Source organism: Hypanus sabinus, chromosome 1 (genome assembly GCF_030144855.1).
Source record: "Hypanus sabinus isolate sHypSab1 chromosome 1, sHypSab1.hap1, whole genome shotgun sequence".
Lineage (NCBI taxonomy): Eukaryota > Metazoa > Chordata > Chondrichthyes > Myliobatiformes > Dasyatidae > Hypanus > Hypanus sabinus.
The window spans coordinates 8536301-8553266 of record NC_082706.1 but is presented as its reverse complement, the minus strand read 5'-3'; the positions used below and the strand labels follow the sequence as shown (position 1 = coordinate 8553266).

Sequence of the window (16966 nt, the reverse complement as noted above, 5' to 3'; positions counted from 1 at the left end):
AAGTTCCCCCTTGTGTTACCCCTAAACTTTTGCCCTCTAACTCTCAACTCATGTCCTCCTGTTTGAATCTCCCCTACTCTCAATGGGAAAAGCCTATCAATGTCAACTCTATCTATCCCCCTCATAATTTTAAATACCTCTATCAAGCCCCCCTCAACCTTCTACACTCCAAAGAATAAAGACCTAACTTGTTCAACCTTTCTCTGTAACTCAGGTGCTGAAACCCAGGCAACATTCTAGTAAATCTTCTCTGTACTCTCTGACATCTTTCCTATAATTCGGTGACCAGAACTGTACACAATACTCCAAATTTGGCCTTAGCAATGCCTTGTACAATTTTAACATTACATCCCAACTCTTGTACTCAATGCAACACATACAAAATGCTGGTGGAACACAGCAGGCCAGGCAGCATCTATAAGGAGAAGCACTGTCGACGTTTTGGGCCGAGATCTTTCGTCAATGCTCTGATTTATAAAGGCCAGCATACCAAAAGCTTTCTTCACTACCCTATCCACATGAGATTCCACCTTCAGGGAACTATACACCATTATTCCTAGATCACACTGTTCTACTGCATTCTTCAATGCCCTACCATTTACCATGTATGTCCTATTTTGATTATTCCTACATAATATATTCCCACGTAATAAATATAGATTTTAAGCAATCCTATAAAAACACAATGCACGAGTAACTGTTTGAGTGTGGCCGTGTACATACTGATATATATAGACTGTACGTAAAGGGACACTTGGTGCAGGAGTACCTGAACACAAGGACTCTGACAGGAAATGGTAAGAATGGCATGGCAGCACAAAGCCTTCCAGTACAGGCGGCCCGGGTTCACTTCCTGATGCTGCTGGTAAGGAGTTTGTACGTTCTCCCCGTGACTGTGTGGGTTTCCTCCGGGTGCTCCGGTTTCCTCCCACAGTCCAAAGACGTGCCGGTTGCTAGGTTAATTGGTCATTGTAAACTGTGCCAAGATTAGGCTAGGATTAAATTGGGTGGGGGGAGGATGTGGTTGCTGGGCATCTTAATAAGACTAGGATTAAACTGGGGGTGTTGCTGGCCGGTGTGATGACAAGAATTAAATTTGGAGGTGGGGGGCTTGTTGGGTTCGAAGGACTGAAAGGGCCTATTCCACGCTGTATCTCAATCAATCAATCAATCAATAAAGTGGCTGATGTGGATGTGGTGGTGGTGGTTAATAGGTAGAGGTGTTGATTGGCCTGACAACTTGAAGGATGCAACCGTGTTCTTTAGTGATCCTGGCTGCTCACTGTGATCTGTGACGAATGGAAAGGGTAGGTTCATGTTCAAATTTAGATTTATTTATCAAATGTACATCGAAACATACAGTGAAATGTATCACTCAAGTTAGCAACCAACACACCCGAGGGTGTGCTGGGGCCAGCCCACAAGTGACCCCACACTTCCCAGCACCAACACAGCTTGCCCACAATGCCTGGCAGGACAAGCAACAAGGCCCAGATCCTCCCTCCCACCCACATACAAGGACAGTCCTCCAAATCCAGAACAGGCCATCTTGTCCTGCCTCCAGCCTCCACTGGACTAGTGAATTTGCAGGCACTCCGCCCCAACTACTCCAGCGATAGACCAGATGAATTTAAAATCCGATAATAAGGCTAAAAAGTAAATCTTACCCCTATCAACACACCAGCCTTGTGTTGTGAATAGGTGCCCACTGGCATAAATAGGAAATGGTGAAATTAATTAATATTTCACTTAGAGTATCTGAGGCATGAAATCATTTATGCAGCTGTACTGAAGTGCACAGTTCTGAAAATCAACAAAAATATTTTATTTATATTGTTCCCTCAGCTGTAAAATATCCTGAAGATTGAATCAAAGAGCAAAGAGTTTTTCCTGAAGTTCTGGGAGATATTTATCCTTCAGTAAACATAGCTAACAGCTGTCCACTTAGTAACAAATTTCCCAGCTGTGGGGTCACAACTGACTGACCGCTGCGGTTCCCTCAACACAACTGTGAACATTCATCAATGTCTCTCATTCCAAATGCTGACACCAAGGGGAAGATACTTTCTGTGTTAAAATCACCTCTGCTTGAAGGGGAGAGGGTGGAGGGGTGGGGTAGGGGTTGGAGGTGGGGAGGGGGAAGGAGAGAGGAGAGCAAGACTATGTAGAAATGTAATATAAAATGATGCAACACCCTATATTCCATCTGGCTAGCCTCCAACTTGATGGGATGAACATTGATTTTTCCTTCTGGTAAACAAATTCCACTCTCCCCCCCTCCCGCCAACTTCTTCTAGACCCCACTCTGTCCTTTCACTTCTTCTTACCTGCCTATTACTGCCCCCTGGGTTCCCTCCTCCTTCCCTTTCTCCCACGATCCATTCTCTCACAAACTTATTTGTAAGGCCAGTGATGTTGTGGGGGTGGAACTGGACTCTCTGACGGTGGTGTCTGAAAAGTGGATGCTGTCCAAGTTGCATGCCATCTTGGACAATGACTCCCATTCACTCCATAATGTACTGGTTAGGTGCAGGAGTACATTCAGCCAGAGACTCATTCCACCGAGATGTAACACTGAGTGTCATAGGAAGTCATTCCTACCTGTGGCCATCAAACTTTACAACTCCTCCCTCGGAGTGTCGGACACCCTGAGCCAATAGGCTGGTCCTGGACTTATTTCCACTTGGCATTATTTACTTATTATTATTTAATTACTTTTGGTTTTATATTGCTATATTTCTTCATTATTCTTGGTTGGCGCAGCTGTAACAAAACCCAATTTCCCTCGGGATCAATAAAGTATGTCTGTCTGTCTGTCTCCTATCAGATTCCTTCCCCTCTAGACCTTGATCTTTCCCACCCACCTGGCTTCAACCATCACCTCCCAGTTAACCTCCTTCCCCTACCCCCACCGTTTAGTTCTGGCATCTTCCCCGTTCCTTTCCAGCCCTGAAGAAGGGTCTCAGCCTGAAACATTGGCTGTTTATCGGTTTTCATAGATGCTGCCTGACCTGTTGAGTTCCTCCAGCATTTTGTGTGTATTGCAAGAGCTGGAAGGTGAATGTGAGAGTTCGAGAGTGAAAGAATGTGTGAGAGCGTGCGAGAGTGTGCATACACGCACTTTAGAATAAGAGTGTATGTGAGAGAGAGAAAGAAAATGTGTATACGTGTCAGCAGAGTACAGATACAGAAGGATTCTTCATTGCTGTTTCTGTAACTATTCTTTTTCTGAAAACCAGTCAAGGAGCTGAAATTCCAAACTTTGAGTACTATAGCACAGAAACAGGCCCTTCTGCCTACCTAGTCCAGGATAAACTGTTATTCTACCTACTGCTATCGACCTGCACTTGGGACTAGACCATAGCCCTCCATACCTTTCCCATCGATGTACTTATCCAAACTTCTCTTAAATGTTGCAACCAAACCTGCACGCTTTCTGAGTGTACACTCATTCCACATTGCTCTATCCTGAGTGAAGTTTCCCTTAAATATTTCACCTTTTACCCTAAAACTAGAACCTCTGTTCTAGTCTCACCCAGTGGAAAAACCCCATATTCTATGTCTCTCATAATTTTGTATACCTCTATCAAATCTCAAGGGAATTTATAGGCATCCGTTAGTCTCGTGAGACCATGGATTTGCGCCTTGGAAGGTTTCCAGGGTGCAGGCCTGGATGGGAGACTGGCAGTTGCCCAAGCTGCAGACCTTCCCCTCTCCACACCACCAACGTTGTCCAAGGGAAGGTTACTATGACCCAAGCAGCTTGGCACCGGTGTCGTCGCAGAGCAATGTGTTAAGTGCCTTGCTCAAGGACTCAACACACCGCCTCAGTTGAGGCTTGAACCAGTGACCTTCAGATCACTAGACCTGATGCCTTATCCACTAGGCCATGCGCCAACACTCAAGGGAATTAATCCTAACCTATTCAACTTTCCTCTATAACTTCCTCTCAAGTTCCTGCAACATCCTTGTAGACTTTCCCTGTACTCTTTCAATCTTACTGATATCTTTCCTGAAGGTAGGTGACCAGACCTGCACATAATATTCCCAATTAGGCCTCGCCATCTTATACAATTTCTACATAACTTCCCAACTCCTGTACTCAATACTTTGACTTATGAAAGTTGAGCTCTCACAATTTGCTTTGTCACTTATTGCATCATTTGGATGTAATACACTTGGCTTCTATATCTAAACTATAAATTGTAAACAACAGAGGTCCTCGTATGGATCCCTGTATTACCTGACTAGTTACAGTTTGACCCATTAACCTTGACCCTTTTCTCTCTGTCAGTGATTCAATCCTCTCTTCTCCATAAACACAAGAGGTTTTATAGATGCAGGAAACCTACAGCAACAAACAGAAAACGTTGGAGGAACTCAGCAGGCTCAAGCGAGCATTCATGTTTGGGAACAAACAGTCAATGTTTCAGGCTGAGACCCTTCACCAGTGCTGAGAAAAGGTCTCGGCTCGAAACATTGACTGTTTATTCGTTTCCACAGATGCTGAGTTCCTCCAGCATTTTGTCTGTGCCATTCTCTTCTGCACGTTATTCTATCATCTGCAACACTATGAGTCCTTATTTTACGCAGTAATATCCCAAGTGGATTTGGCCCAGTACATCATGGGTAAAGCCCTCCAAACTATTGAGCAAAACTACATGAAATGTTGCCACAGGAAAGCAGCATCTATCTCAGAGATCCCACCACCCAGTTCATGCTCTTTTCTCACCGCTGCCATCAGGTAGAAGGTACAGCAGCTTCAGGACTTGCACCACCAAGAACAGTTACTACCCCTCAAACATCAGGCTCTTGAACTAAAGAGGATAACTACATTCATTCTATTTCTGGTGTTACCAGAACCAATGGTCTCACTTAAAGATTCTTCCTTGTTATTTCATGCTCACGTTATTTATTTATACTTGCATTTGCACAGTTTGTTGTTCATTGATCCTGTTTACAGTTACTGTTCTATAGACTTCCTAAGTGTTCGCACAGGAAAAAGAATCTCATGATTGTATGTGGTGACATTTATGTACAGATAATAAATTTTACTCTGAGCTATCCTTTAGTACCTTATCCAAAATCCTATTTGGAATCTGAGTTAACACCCTGGGAGAGGTTTCGCTGCTAACATAATGGTCATTCTGTAGCAGCCATGTTTGGGTTAAGATGAGAGATAACGGGTGCTTTGGAATGTGAGCCGTCCAATTAGGGGAGTGGGTTTTTGTGTTGTGTGCCTGACACTGGTGTGAACTGGGGTCATTTGTTCAACAGTTGATGAAGAGAGAGGGTGCTGGAGAGAACAGATTGTAGGATTCGACCCGGTGGGGGACTGTGATTCGATGGAGCAAGGTGTCGGAGTCTACTGAGGATCAGTGAATATGACTTCTGGAATATTTGAGCTCCAACTGGTGCACATTTGACTGTTTAATGAGAATAGGCCCTTTTTGTTTTTTCTTTACTAACCCTTTAGTTAAGATTCAAAAATATAATTCCTTCAATCGTATGCAGTGTACTGTCCATTATTTCTTGGTATTGAGTTGCAACAGGGCAGCAAATCACACAGCATCCACACAAACCGGGGTTTGGGGTGGGATGAGCCATCTCAATCTCATGGGTTGGGCAGGACCGGAATGTGTACTCCCTAGACTACTGGTTGGCAACCCATCGGTCGCGATTGACTGGTGGATCTTTGAGACTTTCCCAGTTGGTCACAAAAAAAAAAGAAAAATAAATACACAAATACTGTTGAGAGATTGTTTCCGGGTTGCAGGGTTTTAGTTCCGTTCTTTCTGCTCAGTGCGCATGCGTATAGCTCCCCCGCACTACACAGTGTAATTCACTGGTCCCCAACCACCGGGCCGTGAGGAAACAATATGAGTCAGCTGCACTTTTCCTCATTCCCTGTCAGCCCACTGTTGAACTTGAACCCACGCAAAGCCATCAGGCAACTAAACGCAGTGATACTCTCGCGCCAGGGATCACCGGTTGGCCTCGGGTGGCCGGCGGGAAGTGCCGTTGCTACTGGCCTGGAGCGCTGCCTCTGAACCTGTTTACCACACCGAATGTTCATGGGGAACCCAGTGCTAAAATATTCGCAGTCGACCTAATTCGGTCTCAGCGTTTCGTAAGTATCAGAGCAGCTACCACACTGCGATCTACTGAAACAAAGATTTGTCGGCTAATAGATCCCTTGGGGGGGAGCAGGCGAACGCTCTCTCGCACTCCCCGCTCTCCGGACTGTGACTGTCATGGCCCTGACCTCGTCCTCTCACCCTACCCATAACCAGCCGCACCTGGCCAAGGCGTCTGGTGGGAGTCTGAGTTCGGGCCCGGAGGCTGTCTAATGAGGCAATGTCTCAAAACTGCTTCAGTACCCTGAGTCCAAGCACCCAGCACTTAAAGACAAACCCGCTGAATTTTCTCAGCGGAAAAAACGTGAGCAAGTGGGACAGAAGCTGAGAGCCACGAAAACTAGAAGAGACTGGACATAAGGAACCTGCTTCGAGTATCACTGTATTCTAGTCGTGTTTAACAACCCCCCCCCCCCCCCCACCCCGCACCCTCAGCCGGTCCACAAGAATATTATCAATATTAAACCAGTCCGCGGTGCAAAAAAAAGGGTGCTTATATATTATTTCTACTTCTGGGTTGTGGGGTTTTACTTCCAGTCTTTTCTGCCCTGGTGTGCATGCGTGTAACTAATTGATGTGGGGTCAGTCTCGCCTTTCACTAAGGCCGAGGTAGGGGATCTTGGGCTTAAAAAGGTTGGTGACCACTACCCTAGACTTATGCAGCCAAGGAAACTAGGTGGGCTTCAACTCTTAAAAAAAAATGGTGCCTCACCTTACTGGTTACATTCTCAACTAATTCTTACCGAATAATTTCCCATCTTTTAACTCTACTTAAATAAGTTATTACTTTGTAAGTGTTTTAGTAAGAGATGTCAGCATTTTCCCAACAGATGTTAGGACAACCTTGATCCATTCCCCACCCCCACGTTCAGAAACAGTTATTACCTTCCAACCATCAGACCCCTGAAGCAATGCAGATAACTTCACTCGCCCCAATACTGATTCCAAACCTCTGTAGGCTTACAAGGATTCTACATTCACATTCTCCGTATTATTTGTGTATTTACAATTAATATTATTTGTTTTTTTTACCATACTTGCACAGTTTGTCTTTTGCACATTGGTTGTTTGTCGGTCTTTGTAGTTTTTCATTGATTCTGTTCTGTTTTTCTCTACTGCAAATGCTTGCAAGAAAATGCTCAGGATGGTATATGGTGACATGTATGTACTTTGAAAATAAGTTTACTTTCAATTGTGAACTTCAAACTATACTTTAAAAAAGATTATTGAGATGCAGCATGGAATAGGCCCTTCGAGCTATGCTGCCCAACCCCCGATTTTAATCACTCGACAAATTACAGTGCCCAATTAACCTTACAACAGAAATGCCTTTGGACTGTGGGAGGAAACCCGCGCGGTCACTGGGAGAGCATGCGCTCCACGGCACGGTAGCATCGCGGTTAGCACAACGCTTTACAGTACTGGCAATCAATTCCCACCACTGCCTGGAAGGAGTCTGTATGTTTTCCCCATGACCGCGTGGGTTTCCACAGGGTGCTCCAGTTTCCTCCTACAGCCCAAAGACCTATCAGTTGGTAGGTTAATTGGTCATGGTAAAAAGTCCTGTGATTAGGCTAGGGTTAAATTGGGGGTTTCTGGACGACTCGGTTCAAAGGTCTAGAAGGGCCTAACCACACTGTATCTCAATAAAACTGTAGCCTGTTGCTTTCCCTCTCTCCTTTCTGCAAGTTTTCCGATCAACTGGGACCTTCCGAAATCTAGTGAGACTTTGGAAGATCAGGAAGAATGCACCCATCATCTCTGTAGCCACTTGTTTCAGAATCCTACGACATGGACCATCAGCCCTTAATCCCAGAGAACTGTTGAATTCACTTCCTCGAATACACATGATTGTTTTGTTTTTCTTCTTCCACTCTGCTGAATTTCCCATTGTTTAGGAAAGTTCTGCACTGTCTATTGTAATGACAGATACGCTATACTTAAGTGTCTTTATTTCCTTATCCACCCCTTACTTATTTGCTAATGATTTATTTCCTCCGTTTCTTCTTATCTCCATCCTAAAATAATCTACTGTTGAACTTCCGGAGACGAGATCATTTCCCACCGCTGATCCAATGTTAACATTCATTAACAGTTACCCCAGCTCCTTTTCCATCCTGTCTACTGCTGCAAAGTATGAAGAAAATACTCTGCACCCCCATGACTCTACAATTATGAGAACACACAAGATGGGACACTGCTGCACAGTACAGGCCCTTCGGCCCATGGCGTCCTGCCAACCCTTTTAACTCCAATTCATCTATCTATTTCTTCTTTGTCCTTGTAGGAGCTGTGCAGTTTTCCACTGCATTGTATTTTGTGTTGCACGTTTATTATGATAGTTAGTCATGTGGGTTGGGGCCCAGTAAAAGGGAAGGGTTTAGTTACATATTTATGCTTTGTCTGCAGCAGTTAGAGCTAGAGACCACAGAGTGTGAAAACTTTTTGCTGACCGCTTAAGCACCTTTAATATCACTGGTTTCATTAGTTTTATCACTTCAAGATATGCTAGTTGTTTAATAAAGGATCGAATACTTTCCTTCAACTTTGAACATTATTATTATTGGATTAGAAGGTCTGTCAAGCAGGATAACTCACCATGCACGGTCTCAAACAGCGGTATTGGTTTGGTCGAGTACCAACTACAGTCCTGAAAAAGGGTCTCAGCCCAAAACGTCGACTGTTTATTCAATTCCATAGATGCTGCCTGAACTGCTGAGCTCCTCCGGCATTTTGTGTGAGTTGTTCTGTCTGCTTGCTTATTTATTTATTCAGAGATACAGCACAGTAACAGGCTCTTCTGACACAACGAGCTGGCACTGCCCAATTACACTCATTTGACCAATTAACCTACTAACCAGTATGTCTTTGGACTGTGGGAGGAAACCGGAGCTCCCGCAGGAAACCCACGCGGTCACAGGGAGAACGGACTAACTCCTTACAGACAGCAGCAGGAATTGAACCCAGGTTGCTGGTGCTATAATATCGTTATGGTCACCATGAAGTTACTATGGTGCCACCCTCCCAGAATCAAGCTAACCCTTCCCTCGCACATAGTACTCCATTTTTCTGTCATCCACTGTCCCTATTTAAGAGTTTCTTAAGCGTCCCTCATTATCTGCCTCTATCACTACCTAAAACTACTTCTGACAGCCCCTCGATACTTTCCTCCAATCGTTTTAAAATTCTCCTCCTATAGGCCATTTTGCCCTTGGAAAAATCTCCGACTATTCATTCGATCTATAAGCACACGATTATTGAATCATATCCTGTTATCACTATTCTATTGACCATCAACTCCTGACACTAATATTTTGTTCATTCAGACAGAACCATTATTTTTTTAACTTTTTGTTCGTACCTGGTTTGACCTCACACACTGTTATCACCAGACACCCCTCTCTTTCCATCATATTCTGCTTATCATTCCTGACATCTCTGCTACCTTGTCCATACTAATTTTCTTTCACCCAAATTTTACCCCCCCCCTCTGGTATTTAGTCTCTCTACAGATTCAGTGAGATTCAGACCAGGATTCCTTAAAGATTAATTTGCAGGTTGAGTCAGTGATAAGGAAGGCAAGTGCAATGTTAGCATTCATTTCAAGAGGACTACACTGAACCTTTTAGAAATGAAAACAAGGTTGTAATGCTGAGGCTTTACAAGGCATTGGTCAGATCGTACTTGAAGTATTGTGAGCTGTTTTGGTCCCCTTGTCTCAGATGTGTGGGTCCAGAGAAGGATCATGAGAACGGTCCTACAAACAAAAGGTTGAATGTATGAGGAACAATTGTAAGCTCTGGGTCTGTACTCACTGGGTTTAGAACAACGACGGGGGTGGGGGGGGGCAGGAATCTCATTGGAACTTACTGGATGTTGAAAGGCCTAGATAGTGGATGCGGAGAGGATGTTGGGGGGGGGGGGGCAGGGGAGTTTAGCACCATAGGGTGCAGCTTCAGACTAGAGGGACATCATTTAGATTGGAGATGATGAGGAATTTCTTTGGCCAGAGGGTGGTAAATCTGCGGAATTCATTGCCACAGCCAGCCGTGGAGGCCAAGTCATTGGGTTTACTTAAAGTGGAGGCTGAGAGGCTCTCGATTCATCTTGGTGTCAAAGGTTACAGGGAAAAGGCAGGAGAACGGGATTGAGAGGAGTAATAAATCAGTCATGATGGAATGACAGAGCAGACTCGATGAAACAAATGGCCTAATTCTACTCCTATGTTTTATGGGAGAAAACTGCCTCAACACAGTGATTCTCTTCCCTCAGAAATGGTGCAAGTTTCTACTAACTGAAACCCCATCTCCCACACCGTCCTCCAAACGCTCCAATCTGTTTGATCCGATGCCAAGTTGCAGGCTGTTCTTAGTAATCTAGAGATTATTGCCTTTGTGGTTTTGCTTTTTAATCCATTCAGTAGTGAAATTGATCTTTTAAATCCTTGCTAAAATAATCCTGGTCAATCACATAATAAGCATATTGATAAGTGTGGTGTTTATATTTAAAAGTGAAACCTGAGATGTTCAAAATTAGTTAGGGTGTCAAAGGTTATGGGAAGTAGGCAGGAAAATAGGGTTGAGTGGGATAGTAAGTCAGACACGATCGAGTAAGGGTGCAAACTCAATGGGCTGAATGGCCTAGTTTTGTTCCTATGCTTGATGGTCTGAGGTCTGTCCCATGCAGAAAGAAGAACAGAATTAGTACCTGGGAGTTCTTTAAGGTCTAATCCTATTTCTATGGAAATCCTGAATAGTCTCCTCCAAAGCTTCCACATTCCTATTACAGGAAGGATGTAGAGAAGGCGCACGGGGGATTTACCAGGATGCTGCCTGGATTATGACGAAAGGTTGAGCAAGAAAGGGCTTTTCTTTTTGGAGCAAAGGAGTATGTGAGTTGACTCGATAGAGCTATACAAGGCAATAAGAGGCACAGATTGAGCGGATAGCCAGCGACTTCTTTCCTTGGCTAATGCAAGGGAGCATAATTTTAAGTGTACGGGAGGATGTCAGCGGTATTACACGGAGTTGTGGATTTGTACAAGGCCCTGCCAGGGGTGATGGTAGAGGCTGATGCATTTGTAGCATTTAAAAAACACTTATGTAGGCACAGGGATGAAAGAAAAATGGAGGGTTATCTGGGAGGGAAGGGGTTAGAATCATCTTGGAGTAGGCTAAAAGGTTGGCACAACATCGTGAGCCAAAGGGCCAGTACTGTACTGTAATAGTCTATGTTAAATGATGTAACCTCCACGCAGAGGAGAAACTGGGAGGTCGGTTTAGTGCAGCCTCATGCTCCCAAATTCACAGACCGGTCTTCTCAGTAGAGAGCGCGAACAAAAAGAGGCAAAAGGTGTAAAATTGCAACCACATTTAGTGGAGTGGCAAGAAAAGCTACGCGCTCACTTCCTCCCACACCGTGGACACAACCCTGAGTGCCTGTGGCGTCATGCGCTGGAATTACCGCACAGGCAGCAGGAGCCGAACAGAGTTCAAATATCGAGGCAACCCTAGAAATGGAATGAATTTTACCTGACTCTGAGATGGATTATTGACTCCCCACACTGTAGTTACCACAGAGAGCGAACCTGGAGGCTGATTGGTGTTCTGTTGCCAAGAAACAGAATCACTGTATGTGAATGACCCATCACTGAGGAAGGAAGGGAAAAGACAGCAGCTGTCAGTGTGGCCGCAAACGTTGGCTCTCTCGTGTTGCAATTAAAAAGAGACAGAAAAAAAAACAACGTGCTTACATTTAGCACTCGGAGGATTATGAAAATGCAACCTTCATCGTTCACTTTTAGTCACGCTCATCTCTGTCCATTGCACAATGAAAAAAAGATCCCCAAACCACTTTAACGTAATAATCAGCATCTATTATCCAGAGTAACACACACCACAAAATGCTGGAGGAATCCAGCAGGTGAGCGTCACCTATGGAGGGGAATGTTAGGGGCCAAGAACCTTCATCAAGACCGGGAAGGAAGGGGAAAAGAGCAGGAATAAGGAGGGAGGGCGAGGGTGGAGGGTGAAGAGGAAGATGGAAGGTGATGAGTGAAGCCAGTTGGGAGAGGTGGTGGGTGGGGAGAGTTGGGGGGAAGGGGGGATAAAGTGAGAAGCTGGGAGGTGATAGGTGGAAAAGGTAAAGGGCTGAAGAAGGAGGAACCTGATTGGAGAGGAGAGTGGACCACGGGAGAGAGGGAAGGAGAAGGGGCAGCAGGACGAGGTGGTGGGCACCTGAGGAGAAGGGAAGAGGTTAAGTAGGGAGCCAGAATGGGGAACGGGAGAAGAGAGAAGGGGGAAGGAAAAAGAGATGACCCGAACGTATTACAGTACAGCACAGGGACAGGCCATTCAACTCACAAAGTTGTGCCAAACCAGATAAAAAAACAAGAACACCCAAATACTAAGCCGCCCTACCTACACCTCGTCTGTATCCCTCCACCTTCACATGCTTATCCAAATGGCTCTTAAAAGCCTCTAATGTATTTGCTTCTACCACCACACCAGGCATCCACCACTCTCTGAGTAAAAAAACCTTACCCCTCACATCCCCCTTGAACCTTTGTGCCATCATGTTGAAGGCTACCCGGACTGAACATGAGGTATTGCCCCTCCAACCTGAGAATGGCCCCATCATGCCAGTGGTCAGCAGTACTCTTTAATCGAATAATCTGTGGAGATCTATTACTGAGCTATGGGTTCTGTTACTTCATGTTGAACTAACTGTTTTGAGTGTTTTCTGGGCTTAGCACATTTACAATTAGCAAATAACATCAGCCACCAATCTTTAAATCTGAATATAAATAGTAGATTTGATTTAAAATGCAGCTCTGAACAATCGGTTGCTAAAATATTTGAATCCCAGACCAGACGATGCTGATTAAAATTCACTGGATGTCTGTGCTGTGGGTGTAAGTCGGAAGGTGTGAAGTTTGTGTGTAGTTTCAAAGAAATCATTGTGGATGCATTGTAAATATGGAATTGATCTTTGATGCTTAGTATGTAAAACATCGAGCCCAACAATGGGCCAAACAGACCTTTCTACTGAAAGCGTCTCCATATGATGCCTGTTGTATCTTTTGTCGAATAAAGAGGCTACTTCACGGCTACCAGTACTTTTCTCCAGTGACTTCATTCACGCAACTACACTAACCAGGTAACAGCCTGTATTTGAAATGAAGGAATCAAGAAGCATATAGTAGGTGAGGCAGCAAAATCCAGAGTGAGCCAAGGAAGTAATTGTCTCCTCCCTCACTTGCCATGAATGGAAATCAAAAGAAACGGTTCCAGCAACACAAACCCTGTTCTCAGTAGGTAAACACAAATCTCCTCTCCTAATTGGAAATAGCTGGCGCTTCAAATTCCCCTACCGCATAAATAAATCAACGTGGTAATATCTGTTTATCGAATCAAAATTGGAGCTTCGCTTTGTAGCTGGACGGCAGGGTAACTCCACATGGGCCTGAGATTCTGAAAGGTAAGAGAACCCTGCAGAGACAGGAAAGACTGCAGATGCTGGAGGGAATCTGGAGCTATAAGCAATCAGCTAGAGGAACTCAGCAGGTTGCAAGGCATCTGTTTGGGGGCGGGCGGGGGGGTGGGGGGAGAGAAAGGATTTGTCTACGATACTCCAGATCCCAGCTACTGCAGTCCATTGATGCCGGGTTTTAACCTAACATACATCACTAATTCTTCCCCCTCCCCACCCAGTGATGCTGCCCTAGTCAGCACAGTGTACGTGTGTTCATCTGTCATCTGCAATCTGTAACCCATTCCTTTGTTCTCCTCCACTCAATTATTTATCTGCTTCTATGGTTTTTACACACTCACTTTGTAAACTCACTGGCCACTTTATTAGGTACACCCGTTCGTTGAGCCAAATATCTAATCAGCCAATCATGTGGCAGCAACTCAGTGCATTAAAGCATGCAGACATGGTCAAGAGGTTCAGTTGTTGCTCAGACCGAATAAAAGAATGGGGAAGAAATGTGCTCTAAGTGACTTTTAACTGTGGAATGATTGTTGGTGCCAGATGGGGTGGTTTGTGTATCTAAGAAACTGCTGGTCGCACAACGGTCTCCTGAGTTTACAAAGAATGCTGTGAACAGCAGTTCTGTTGGAGAAAACGCCTTGTTAATGAGAGAGGTCAGAAGAGAATAGCCAGACTGGTTATTGCTGGCAGTCACTCAAATAACCACACATTACAGCAGTGGTGTGCAGAACAGCATCTCTGGAAGCACACCATGACGAACCTTGAAGTGAATGGGCTATGGCAGCAGGAGACCATACCGAAGTGCTCTCTTTTACCTAACTGGCCACTGAATGTAGTTTTTCTGCATTCTTGTGTATCAAATTACACCAGGTGAGATGGAGGGCAGAATACAATGCGCAACCTGTCTCAAAACTTGGGTCTTGTCCTTGGAAATTACCTTGAATTCAGGCTTTAACTGGTCTTGGGTTTTGATCAACTATACTAAGCATCAAATGGTGAAGATCTGTCATATATTACTAGAAAAAGGTGAAACCATCCTCTGGAATATTAGTTAAGTTAGTTGAACTTCACTCTAAACAGCTTAAAAAAGGTTATATCTGCATAATCAAAATGATGTCTTGAGATTCTGCTGGAAAGGATAGGTATTGATAGATTAAGACAGGCATTATCTGGATGTAATTTCATGATAAATGGTTTCCAACACAGGCACATTAAAGGACATAGATAATTACAGCAAAAATTTAAAATTACCAAATAGTTTTCAAATTGTCAAACTTGGACGAAGTAAAATAATAAAAATTGTAGCTTGATTCAATGAGATACTTCATCAATATAAAGTTTGGTTGAATTAATATATCACTGCTTCTCCCCCACTCTGCCGCCCCCCCCCCCCCCAACTCTCTGACACAGTGGTGTCAAGAAAACAACTTCTCCCTCAATGTCACAAAAACACAGGAGCTGGTTGTGGATTACAGGAGGAATGGTGAAGGCTAACGCAGGCATGGGCAAACTACGGCCCGCGGGCCATATGCGGCCCGTTAAGCTTTTTAATCCAGCCCGCAGAACTTGATGAAATTATATTAATAAACCTTGTTAACGTTTTTTCCCCGCAATTCTGGCGTTTTCCCAATAGATGACACACTCTATATACATTGACCTTTGTTGAGGTGCAGCATATTACTCCACATTTGCGCTTTACTTTGTGACCTTGTGGCGACCCATTTCCTGGCACATCCGAAGCGGCTCACAATTAGCCAGCGTTCCGGCTAAGGGAGATAGCCTGCGGGGATTTGCGAGCACAGAGCTCCTCATATTGGCGCGCTCTCACTGTTCTGTCATTGTGCAGGTTGTTGTTGAGTTTTGGCACAGGGAATAAGAAGGAGCAGGACAAGTAGACCATCTCCTACCGTTTTTGAAATAAAGACAGGCAGGAGGAGAGTGATGATGATAATATCTTGAAGGATAACAGAATTTTCAGTGCTTTAAAATAATAACTGTTACTATTAAAAAAAGCTGTATTTTATTCATTTAATTTTTAGTGTTTTAAAAGACATTTCAATAAATAGCTAAATACCATGGGACTTCAAAGACAGATATTTTGTTGTAATGCATTTGTTCATTTTCAATTGAAATTAAAGCACATGTTTTCTACATATCCCATGATATTTTATTTTCTCTTATGAGGTGTATTACCAAAACACTCCGTCCATCTGCTCCTGGTCCGGCCCCCCTGTCAAATTTTAGAACCCTTTGTGGCCCTCAAGTCAAAAAGTTTGCCCACCCCTGGGCTAACCCCTATTGACATCAATGGATCTAGGGTTGAGAGGGTAAACAGCTTCAAGTTTCTCGGCATCCACATCACCGAGAACCTCACGTGGTCCGTACACACCAGCTGTGTGGTGAAAAAGGCACAACAGCACCTCTTTCACCTCAGACAGTTGAGGAAGTTTGGTACGGGCCCCCAACTCCCAAGAACCTTCTCCAGGGTCATAATTGAGAGCATCCTGACTGGCTGCATCACTGCCTGGTATGGGAACTGTACTTCCCTTAATCGCAGAACTCTGCAGAGTGGCCAGCACATCTGTAGGTGTGAACTTCCCATGATTCAGGACATTTACAAGGACAGGTGTGTAAAAAGGGGCCAGAGGATCATTGGGGACCCAAGCCATCCCAACCACTGCTGTCATCCGGGAAGCGGTATCACAGCATAAAAGCCAGGACCAACAGGCTTCGGTACAGCTTCTTCCACCAGGTCATCAGACTGATGAACTCACACTGACTTGAGTGTACTCTATATCACATTGGCTGTTCTATTTATTATAAATTACTATGATTGTACATTTAGATGGAGACACAATGTAAAGATTTTTACTCCTCATGTACCTGAAGGATGCAAGAGATGAAGTCAATTCAATTCAATACACATCTCCTGCCCTCTACCCAGCTCTACATCCTGCCTGTTGAACAATCTACTTAAAGTTAATAAAACTTCTTGGCAGTGTAGTATTGTGGGAATATGTACCAGAACTCCTCATGCATTCTGTTTAAGATCATGGCCACGATTGCTTGCTGTGTTTTCTCAGAGATCTCAAAGGTCCAAGGATCAACTTTATTCATCATATACATTTACATGTATTAGAAATTTGCTGTGCGCGCTGGCGCGACATCCAACAAATATTATTATTATAAAGAATTACATCTATAAGTTTGAGGTTAAAGTATGGATATGGAATTAAATGTGCATAAGTACCAGCACGTATTTATAATATGAACAGCGTTATATAAAATGGTTAAAAGTGTTCACAGTGCAGTACTGTGACCAAAGTAATAGAGGG

General features: G+C 44.1%; 1 protein-coding gene across 4 annotated transcripts in view; it reads right to left on the bottom strand.

Annotated features, from left to right (window-relative positions):
• LOC132391065 (zinc finger MIZ domain-containing protein 1-like) overlaps nucleotides 1-16966 on the bottom strand; it is a 258401-nt gene that overhangs the window by 85879 nt on the left and 155556 nt on the right. For 3 of the 4 annotated variants that reach the window (XM_059963774.1, XM_059963782.1, XM_059963793.1), the window contains one exon: nucleotides 11669-11786. The exons of the other annotated variant lie outside the window; for it this stretch is intronic. In XM_059963774.1, the coding sequence (XP_059819757.1) occupies nucleotides 11669-11786 (118 nt within the window). The remainder of the gene's footprint in view (nucleotides 1-11668; nucleotides 11787-16966) is intronic. 4 annotated transcript variants of the gene reach the window in all.